Below are 11,236 nucleotides of genomic sequence, written 5' to 3' on the forward strand. Positions count from 1 at the left end.
TCTGGCATAAAGTAAATTCTCCATTTGATTTTTAAAGGGCTGTCACCTCATCTTCATTTCAGAAGACTGAAACCTCCTGTGGTGGCTCCTGGAGGGATGAGATGAGAGTGGGGAAAAAAAGTAGTGAGGGTATTCTGGGACCAAAGATAATTCCTGGTAGGATGAAAGAGAAATAGGTATGAAGAGAATAAATTAAATTGGGAAATATTTTCTTAAACATTTAACTGCATTTATACCCATGAATATTCAGGCTAGCAGAGGGAGAAGAAAGCAACCCACCCAATTTAAAGGTGCTAAATTAAATAACCCAAACAAACATTATTGCAGTTAAAAAAAAATCCCGTATGGGGAAAACCTGTGAGATTACACCTCAGCTGTCATCTCTTTTGGTGTAGCTTGAGATGAACCGATGGCACCTCCCGCTCCTGGAGGAGACCCCGCTCCGTGCTGATTGCAGTTTATCCCAATTAATGCAAGAGGAAAGAGGAGAGAGGACGTTCCCTTTGTGTGTTTGCAGTGTGAGCACAATTGATGGAAGTCAGCAACAGCTCTGCTGAGCGCAGCTTTGCTATGCGGCAGCGTAGGCAATCCCCGGTGTCATCTCCGTGTCCCTTCATTTATCCTGTCCTTTTACTAATAGGATCTAGATAAGACCCAAGAAGAAATAAAGAAGCATCACGCCAACATCAGTGAGTTGAAGAAAAACTTTATGGAGTCCGTCCCGGAGCCTCGGCCGAGTGAATGGGACAAACGCTTGTCCACTCACTCCCCTTTCCGAACCCTCAACGTCAACGGGCAGATTCCCACGGGAGCGGATGGAGTGAGTACCTTGGCGGCGCGTGGGTGTCGGCGCACTGCACTGTTCCAAGGGACAGCTTTGTGACCTAGGATTCAGCCTGAGTTGCCCTTAGTTTTCAGTTATATTGAATTTTAATAGTTAATATTGACTTCTAACACGTATAATAGCCTCTGAGAGAATCAATGCTTTAGTCAGTATCATAAAAACGTGGGTGTGTTTTTTTTGTTTGGTTGGGTTTTTTTGGTAGAAAAGAATCTAGGAATTCTTCACCTGGTTTTGATGCTGCCTTTCCTAGCGTTGCTGTCATCCATGATGCTAGACTTTATTTCACGTGGCTCTTTTGGGGACTGGCTTATTCCTGGTGCCAGGGAATGCATCTCCCCAAAATGTGGGGGAAAAAACCCCGAAACCCAAACACCTAAGTTAAAGGGAATTATTACTTCAGAGATAATATTGCAGATAGCTCAATGAAGAAGCACTAGGGTGGTATCAATTTTCAAAAGTCACTTTATTCTCCAGTTAATTCAGTATGTCATTGGGTTTAGTCTTGCATTAGAATCTGCAGGTGCTGATCTGCTGTGGAGGCTTCAAGAAGACTCCTCAGGTGGCTACAGCAGGGCTGTTCGTACGTGATGGAAATCTTTCTCCTTACAGGAACAGTGCCTGCATGTTAGTAGCCGCATAATACATGCACAGTTTCTCTGCTAATTTCCTTAAAAAGGTAATTTTCCAAAGAAACCAAGTTGGAGCAGCAGAGACCTGTCTGCCAACTGTTTTCTTTTTGGATAACAGACAGCTTCTCTGTTTAATATTGGTGTTACCTAGCTCAAAGTCGAAGCTTGTGAGTAAAACCTATAGTTAGAGCCTGTAATAAATGTGATTTTTCATTACAACTGAAAAATTGCATCCTGGCTGCGGTGGTGACAGTTGTAGAGTCTCTCCTGGTTTAAGCCTAGCTTTTCCCCTTCCTACCCACAGCGCTGCAGATAAGCTTGCATTTAATCTTCAAGCCATTGCAAGGGAGATACTTTTTAAACAGAAATCATCTTGCAGTGGAGGGAGGGTTATTGTAACAGGTACAAGGGGTTTTAGCAGCCAGGTTTACTACCAGCTCCTCAAAGCACAGAGGAAGGCCATGACAATTACAGGGCTTTTTTTCCTCTGTTAGGAAAAAAAAAACCCCAACACCCAAAATCAACTACTCGGGATTGGTTGTTATCCTTGGAATTACCCATGGATCGACTTGAGTCTTTGCTTGCTGAGTCTGAGTCTCAGTGTAATTTCTGCAGGAATTTGGGCAGCGGGGCGATGCAGGGCAACGCAGAGCTCTGCCCATGCTGCCACGCGGTCCGTGGATGTGCGGGTGGGATAGAGCAGGGGCTCTCAAGCTCCACAACTGCAGTTCAATACTGTTCTTAGTTATGAAGAATTTCTTGCATGGTGACTGCACGTGAGGTCTTGGGGGGCTGCTGTTCATGACAACTGGGTGCAGTGGGCTTTCCCCATCTGAGGCCACAGTGGTCCACAGCGATGCAAGGATTGGTGTCAGTCCTGGATTTGCATTTCTGGAAATTCCCTCTTAATCTGATCCTCTCTGAAGCGGTCTTTCTCTGAGGTGGAGGTGGACACGTTCTGCTGTGACCTTCCAGAAATGCATCTTTGCCAGGCACCTACCAGGGAGGATGCTTTCCTTCCCCTGCCTGTGCTTAAGGGTGGTAAATCACGGTGCAAAGCAATCCTGTTTCTCCTGTTCGTGGTGGTATCTTCACCCTGCTGGAGTGGCCCAAGGGTATTCTGCCAAGGGTGCTTTTCTCTGTTCCGGTATGTTTTATTGCAAGACAACTGAATCTTAACACGCTTTGTGTGTCCAGGTCAAGAAAGTCACAGTCCTATCTTCTGAGAGACAGGTTGGTGGGCTTGAGGTAAAGCTGCTGTTCTGATATGTGCTTCTGAACCAGACTTTTGCTATTGCAATGGCACCAAGCAAAAACTCAAGAGCAGCTGCTGGATAACATTTTTTCTTTTGGCTACATGAAGTAGTTTCATAACTCACACCAAGAGGACTTTTGCGCTGCTGCAGCTTTTGCAGCTTTCGATTTTGCTTATTTTGGTGCATGGCTGGTTCGAAAAAGCTGCATGAAAAGATATAACCGTGTATTTGAGAGAAAAGCAATTATGAAAGTTTAACTGTACCCTGTTCTTTTTATGTTGTCTTTTTTTCTGTTTTTTGTTTCAATGATCATGTTACTCTTGCATTTTATATTTTCTTTTGCTGCCCAGTCTCCCAGCTACTTTCTCCCCAGTACTCATCACTTAGGGGTGTGCAAAGAACCAGTCCCAAAATACCGCACTGATCAAAGGAGGCTAGCTCAACTGAGAGAGCTTAGAGCCAAGTTTTTCCTCTCCTAGGTTCACTTGGCTTTGACCAGGTCTGGCAAACTAAAGGGATGGAGAGTTACTAAACAGCAACGTTTCCCACAATTTTTTCTTTCTTCAACGGAAGTGCTAGAGCCCTTGCATGATCCTTTGTGATGATTTACTCATTCTGGGTTTTTTTTACATTCTTTAAACTCCAGAAACAAAAGTCCTAAAACACGGAGCAAAATTTAAGGAGTGTGCGATGCTCCTACTGCCATCCTGTCACGCTCGGGATTTCTAAGACGTAACAGTTTTTCACTTGTTCAAGTAGAATTTTCAAAATAATCGAAATTTTGATACTGTCATCAGAACTTTGAAAAAGCATTTTGTATCTGCACTGCAGTCTGGATGTTCAACGATATTTAGCAAACGCTATTTTTTAAGGGCACTGTAGAATAGGAAGCTGTCAAAGACCACATTTTGTACTACACCATTTCTATTTCTAATGCCTCAAACTTTTTTCTCAACCATTCCAATTCCAAAGCACTTCAGTAGGTTTTGAGCATGTGCTTTTCTGGGAGGGCAAGCACAAAACACGTGTGATCATGATCCAGATGTTCATGAGCTCTGCAGGGAGGACTAGATTTTGTAGTTCTAAAGCTGGTGCGACCCAAGCCACCAGCGGCTCTGCTCTCCAGGGCAGTTTATTTTTACGTTAAGAAGGCTGTCCTAACGCTTTGCACACCTCCAAGTATCATTTTGGGCACTTTCCATCTGTCATTTTTGTTCATTTCTCTCTGTCTTTCTTGATCTTCTACCACGAAAGCAGACACAGGAACGTCCTCTGTTAGTACAGGATGAAGACAAACTAAAAAAGCAGGAGATACCTACTGAGACAGCCTTTCCCCAGCAAGCAAGTGAAGAAACTCTTCCAAAGGTTTCTATTCCAATTCCCGAAGAGCAGAAATCACTCAAAAAGTGTCAGCTGTACTCTAGCATTTTTCCTTCTCCACGTATTCCCTTTATGATGTCCTTTCTCCTGGTCATAGCACTGACTGTTTGGTGGCTGCTCTTTCTCTGAGTGGCAACAGGGTCGTGTTGAAACCTCAAGACCAAAGCTCCTGAATTTCTTGGCTGTAGCCTCTGCTGCATCTTCCTTGTCCTGGTCTTTGATCTGCGTAGTTTGCTGTCCCGGGGAGGGACACCCCGCCACCGTCGTGTTAATCCCGCTGTGTGTTGTTGTGTAGCTGTGATCTGGGAGTTGGCAGGAGTGGTCATGGATTGCCAGGTCTGTTTTGAAGTTTCCTAGTGTGCAAAAGCAAATTCTCTGAACCAAGGTCCCGATTGCTGTGAGAGGGCAGACGGGCAGTGTAAGTACGTGGGAGGAGACGTTGGCTCCTTCAGCCCCTGTAGACTTCACGTAGGAATTGCTGAAGACTTGCTTTTAAGCTTGTTTTAAATGTAAGACGTCCACAAGCTGAAGAACGTTTGATACTGATCCAAAAGAGGCTTTACAGCAATCTGCTGAATCTAATCCATAACCACTCCTTTTCTAGGAAACTAAGATTGGCATTTAAATAAAAAGTGTTGATTATCGATGCTGCTGTTAGTGTTAACTTAGAGACAGGGACGGGCAACTTTTCATTTTCCTGGTGGGGGGAAGCCTTTTGCAAAGCACCGCAGCTTCCCTCTTGCACCCCTATTCTCATTTCCAAGAAAATACATCGTGTTCTAGGAGAAAACCCATTGCAAGGAAATATTTATTGTAAACATAGATTAATAATTTTTCTGAATCTGGTGGTCTTGGTGCACTTCAGATGTGTGGTTCTTTTTAATTTGTGTTAAACTAACTGCCGCATGTTTGCTGAGGTCACAGGAACGGAGTAACCTGCTCTTGGGTACGTCTCCTCTGTCAGCATGTTGACTTTACCACATCAGGACACACTTCTAATGTTAAAGCCATTGACTGTTTTGACTTCTCTAACAAAACCGTTGCATGCCGCTTGTTGTTTATTGCCTACAAATGTAAATGTCTGGATGATGCTCATGTTTATCTGCGTTACCCTGGTTGAGCTGCGTAGGCTCCAAGATGAGTTGCCCAGCTGGGCTGAGCAGAATTGGTTTGCGAGCTGGAGGGAAGATGGGACTTTGTGTCTAAGGGGTTTCTTTTCTGTATATAGTAATTATGGGACTGAGCTGAGCCAACCGCTTCTCCTTTCAGTAGTAATCTGCTTTCTGATGCTTTCTCTGGAGGATTGGTGTAGACACAATTACTTCTGAGAACAGCCACCAGTGCCATCAGTGTTGGCAGCTGCTCCAGCAGCTCAGAAGAGAAAGGAGTAGACCTTTGTTACAGGACTAAAACGTGTGAATATATATAAATACATGTATTTATAACCCTTTATAGATCAGTATCTGTGTGAACAGTGTTACTTAGGAAGCTAGCAGATAAGCTTGCAGGAAAAAGACGTAAGGCGAACGTGGCACGTGCTGTCTGATCTGAAGGACCGTGGTGTATCACGGGCCATTTGAGCCACCTCTCTTGCTCTCGGTGTACAGGTTGAGGCTCTGAAATCTGGGTTGCTAGCGAAACCCTTCGTTTTAATCTCGCAGGACTCTTTCCGATTACTCCTGTAACCTGCTCCAATTAGTTCACCAGTTTGTGCCTTTAGGACTTTGTTTTGTGAGGATGCTGATTTTCCATTGGAAAGTATTCTTCCCTCTTTAATACACTGCCTTTAATACAGAGTCTTCCTCCTTCAGCGGTTGGAAGTGTAGATGTCGGAGGGATGTTGTGCAGGCGTACGGTGGTGCGAAGGATTGCTGTCAGCAGCGCAGCCTGCGTCCTAGGAACACCCCTTAGAATGCCTGTGAACTCCGGTGGGCTCGGGGTGACGTTTAGGAGGATCATCTCGAGAAGGTGGGCCCTGGAGAGGAGAGGGGGAAGGCTGCTGAGGTGCGACGTGCTGCGCAGAAGATGCAGGATGGAAGGAGCCTGGGGGGATGCTTCTGGCTGGGATTCCCTGCCTGAATCTCCTTCTCAAAATTGGAACAGACATGAAAAACAGGGACTGTTTGATCTCCTCAACCTGGCGTGGAGAGGGAAGGGACAGGAGTTGTTTGGATCTCTCTCTCTGTCCATTTTCCATCCTTATTTCCTGGAGGAGAGCAGCTTAAACACACACCTGCTTCCTTTCAAAAGCCATTGCTCGGGTTAGCTGCCGCGCTGCTGCCTTGAGCACAGTTGGGTTACTGCATGCTCTCTTTCTGAACCGACTTTGAAGCCATACCAGTGGCTTTTGCAAAGCCGTGGTTCCTGTAGCTCTACCTACCGTTCCCAAAGGACCTGAAGTCTAAAAATCTTTGCCCAGAGCAATGTTTGAACATAGTGCTCAGGGTATCTTATCCCAGGGTGATGAGAGATACACTCTGTTGGTCACTTCAACTCAATTCTTGAACTTCTTAATTAAAACGGTCTCTATTTCTTTCTTTAATCTTGAGATAAGGCTGGTTATGATCAGCAAAAAAACTTTGAAACCTTACATTCTGAGAATGCTCAGGAACATTTTGGGGATTTATGTACCAGTTATCGCTGCGGAATACAAAGAAACCGAAAATACAAAGAAACTGAACAAACGCTTTATATTTCTATGGTAGTTTAGAGGCCAGTTACCTCTCTTCATCCGGGTGGATATGAGCTCTTCTGACAGAGAAAGCTTGTAGCTTATCGGGAGCAGAAGCCTCGCCTGTTAGACACCACAGTCCTGTGTCTGCTGTGCTCCAGCCCCTTTGCCGGTCGCTCCTCCGCTTTTTTTCCGTTTGCTTGCAAGGCAAAGGGAGTTGCAGACGTGCCCTGTGGCGATGTGCGTAAGGTCTCGTTCCTGCACGTGACTTATCTTGTACGTGTCGGTGCCGTTGCTGGTTCATTCCTGGTTTCACCCTTTGCCCTTGATGTCCGTGCAGGATGCAGCGCTGAAGGAAGGGGTTTCAGGATGCCTGCTGTCATACCTGTGCACAGGGAGAGTTGATTCGCTCTGGCTTTGCCTAAGGGCACAGGTCTCAGGGTTTTGGTAAAGGACCCGGAGCGTGTACTTTGCTCCCTTTTTGCCTCAGGAACAACTTGCTGCAAAGCACCAGCAGCCCTCCGGCCGCCGGCCCCACACCGTCACTGACCGCGGGCGCTGGTGGGATTTAACGCACCCTGTTCGTACGTGGCCGGTGCAGTGCCGGTCTGTGGGTGATGGAGAGCTGAATTACCCCTTCCAAAGGGAAGTGGAAATGTCCGCAGCATGTAATCTCATCCAGGTTGGCATGAGAAATCCTGCTTTTTCGATGTGACCTGCTGCAGAAAATGACATTTCATTGACTCTGGCGTGCTGCTGATTTGGCTACGAGGAGACTGCCAGCAGTTTTGATGTTAATTAGACTTTCTCAGTGTTGTGTGGTCTGACTGCTCCACTACAGCGAGGCTCTTCGGTGCTCACCTGTGGGATCCAGTTAGCGGCTGTTGAGGCTTCAGCATTTTTCCATCACAAAGCTGGTGGCTGGCTCCGCGCTCACCTTCTGAATCTTCTCATCCTGCTGTCAGCTCTTCTGAACTTCAGATAAAACGCAGAATCTTGTGCTTTCATGCTTTAGGAAACGGTGGGCATTCGTATTCTGAAGCAGCAAGTATGCCAGAGCCAACTGCTTGAAACGCGGTTTCAGCTCTGAGGCTGCGTTAGGTATCGGGCCCTGTACGTGGTGTTCGTTGGTGATATTCAAGAGGTATGCATTGCCGTAAAAAACATCCCTTTTTTCTTTTCCATTATTAAAAGTGAACAGGTAAGTTAGGGTATTGTCTGCATCTCCTGCCGCGTGCTGCTTTGCCCTGTGGATGGATAGAAGAGGAACGGAGGACGCCGTGGGCAGGTCAGGTTAGGGTACGGAGTTAAGCTGAGACCAGCTCTCCTCCCTTGCCGTTTGTGCAGTAACTAGTGCTGACCCTAGAGAGTGGGTATTCAGTACATATCTCCTGTCCTGAAATAATGAGGAGAGGTGGATTTCCTCGGCATGGCGCCGAAGGAGTAGTTGGTGTTTGCAGGAAAGAGCTTGGGCTTGGGTGCTGTGCCCGTACCACAGGGCTCCTCGGGAAGGTTGTGGGCAAAGTGTCTTTCACTTCACGTAAGGGTCAGGAATTTGTTACTCTGAGAATTACTCCACTGGTTTATTGGGTTTTCTTTTTCCCTGATCATGAGTTGATGGTGCCTGTTCTGACATACAGACTAAGGTAGGACGCTTTCCAAAAAAATTTAGCCCAAAGAAGGGTTACGGATTCATTTAGAAACTCTTTGGTCTGCACTTACTCGTGGGTGATGTTGGAGAACCCGACAGTGGTGGTTTCTCTTGTGTCCTGTTTGCATCTATCTTGGTTTGTGAAGGTGGAGGGAAGGACTAGACTTGGTTTGTGCCACTTCAGGATCTTACAGCAGTGGTACACGGCCGTGTTGGATCAGTTTGTGGGGACTACAAATACTTTCTTTTTTACCTAAGATGCTCTCTTTTGGAACACTTTTTCGGTTTTGTATTTTTTCTCAGAGTTTTCTTTGTAAATATGTACATTTATCATTAATAAATGTTATTGCAAATCAGATTCTTCTTTCCACTGCTTATTAACAACAAAGGTATGTACGACCTGTGCTAACGACTTCCTTGGACTAACCCTCAGTCTTGCTTTCAAACCAGGAGCCCTCAGACCCCAGGTTGTTACTGGTTGCATTCGGGGTGTTGGGTCTGCTGGACACTCTTAGGTGTGGGTTTCGTGCTCCTGGGGAGCTGGGGCACACGAGGCTGCGGCTGGAAGCAATGCACGCTCTCAAACTGGCCAGAGTAATTCGATTGAGGATTAAATCCGGCTTGGTGTAAGAAAGGCTTTGTTTGCAGAGGGTGTCGAAAGGTTCAGCTCTGTACCAAATACTTAATGTAAGACTAACACGTTCTCCCTCTTCGCTTCTGAGACTGAACGATAGGAAAAATCATTTGCAGAAGGTTGTCCCGAGACCAGAAGTGTCGCAGGTCCTGCGCAATGCAACTGCGAGAGCCTGTGCCCCGCATGTTGGATTAATTTGAGGTCAGAAATGCTCCTTTCTATTTTTGTAAGTGAAAACCATGTTCCTAAATAACCACCATTTCTCAGTGCAATACAATGCAAGCCCCTGGTTGGGTTTTAGCTGGTTGATGCTGCTTGAGGTTGTATCTAGAGGCTGTATCAAGAATCACTCTTAATTTTACCGCCCAACTTTTTCTTCTGTGAGGTTATTTACTTCTGGATAAACTGTTTGGCTTATTCTGTGCTGTCACGAGTGATCACAAGAAAGGAAATTTGGCTGCGATGGACCAGCACGAGGCTTGTGCTGCTGCTCTCCTGGATGAGCCTGGCAACAGAGCAGAGCTGTAACCTTATTTATGAAATGCAAGTGAAACGCAGCAGCGTAAAATCAATGTCAGTTATAAATCCTGATGGTGTCCCCACTCTTTTCACCTGCTGCTGCTACACTCAGCTGGAGGCAGTTTTTTCTCTGCAGAAGGAATTTGGAATAAGCAGCCCCTCATCCAGGGGTACCTGCTCCACAAAAGCGATGGGAAGGGGATCAGGGTGGATGGGGAGAGGAATCATATTGCTCAGTGACCTTATTTTAATAATCTAAGTATTGATCTTGAGTTTGTTTCATGTTGACAAGTAGTTGATGCCATGGATTGGAGGTGGCTGCTGTGTATGGTGTAATATCCTGGGATTCTTGTTCATGACAGCAATTTAATCTTACTGAGCTTGTAGCATGCTGTTTATTTTCTAGCCTTACTTTTAACTTCCGTCAAATTCTCTTTTATCCTTCTGTCACCTGACTAGGCTGGTGAGGATGTTGTGATCAGATCAATGGCAATTAAAAAAATCCATCAGAAAATGCAAACCCGTAGGTAGCGGCCATCTCTTTCAAATGCCAGGGTTTGTCGAACGGCTTCTAAACTTTTTAACGTCTATCTTTAAGGCAAAGCGGTTCTGTAAGGCATGGCAGGTATGGTGAAATAAGCATCTCTTGTTTTCTGCTTTATAATACTTTTTACCCAAGTGCTTTGACAGCTGTGAGATTGAGCGTCAGTTGATCTGGGAGGTCTCGCTGGTGAGTGTGGTTTGCTGCAAAAGCAGCTTCGTCTACTTGCGCATCCGTAGACGGTGACACCGAGCCCGTTAGCTTCTGTGGGTACTTGTTTGGGGATAACCTAATAACGCGCGCCAGCGCTGACGACCGCAATGCCACGCTGAGCGAGAAGGGGACGGGCAAGTACTAACGAGCTGGAATTCGTAGCGTTTCGTATGATGGTTGCGGGGAGATAGCGTGCAGTCTGATTTCATGGGTTTGCAAATTTTTATCAAAAGTCTATGGCAATTGGCGGGTTGACTTAATTTTAGCACGCCTTAAGTTTCCTGCGGGATAGGAGTCTGGTTTGGGATGAGGGTGAGTGAATATTTCTGGGGAGACAGGCAGTGGCATGCCTGCCTGTGCTGCAGGAAACGGGCGTCCGCTCGGGCAGCTGCTTCATACGAATATACCCTGATCCAAAGCAGTAGGTTCTTGAAAAAATACAGGCAGACAAATTTATACAGAAACACTTCAAAAAAAAAAAAAAAAAATCATTTTGGTTGCTGGTATCAGCCATGCACTTAAGCCTGTTATTAACTTATCCCCAGTCTGAATTATTGTGCGTCACGTCTTAATGTCACTGTCATGCTTAAATTAATCTTAAATTCAGCTCTATCCTCGGTATTTGTCAACATTGGGTGCACAAAGATTTGTATTTAGCAGGGTCATGTTTTAGTCGCATTCATGTCTGGTTCAATTTGTTTCTTCTGGGGCACTGCATTGTATTTTCTTCCCGCTGCATATGGCTTGTGCGACTAGTCTGCTTCATGGTTGATTTAGGCATCGCTGGTTTGGTTTTGTGTCTCTGGAAATGAGTAGTTTGGAGCCCAGGCACTCCCAGCTTTCATGGGTCTCAAGGGGAGCTTGGAACTCTGCAAATCTGAGCCCTGAAAACAGGAAT

General features: G+C 45.8%; 1 protein-coding gene across 1 annotated transcript in view; it reads left to right on the forward strand.

Moving 5' to 3' along the window:
• Positions 1-11,236, forward strand: part of EPB41 (erythrocyte membrane protein band 4.1) — a 47,212-nt gene that overhangs the window by 26,608 nt on the left and 9,368 nt on the right. The window contains exon 14 of the mRNA XM_010291784.1: positions 641-820. Coding sequence (XP_010290086.1) covers positions 641-820 — 180 coding nt within the window. The remainder of the gene's footprint in view (positions 1-640; positions 821-11,236) is intronic.

The sequence above is a fragment of the Phaethon lepturus genome, unplaced genomic scaffold (genome assembly GCF_000687285.1).
Source record: "Phaethon lepturus isolate BGI_N335 unplaced genomic scaffold, ASM68728v1 scaffold17007, whole genome shotgun sequence".
NCBI classification, from domain to species: domain Eukaryota; kingdom Metazoa; phylum Chordata; class Aves; order Phaethontiformes; family Phaethontidae; genus Phaethon; species Phaethon lepturus.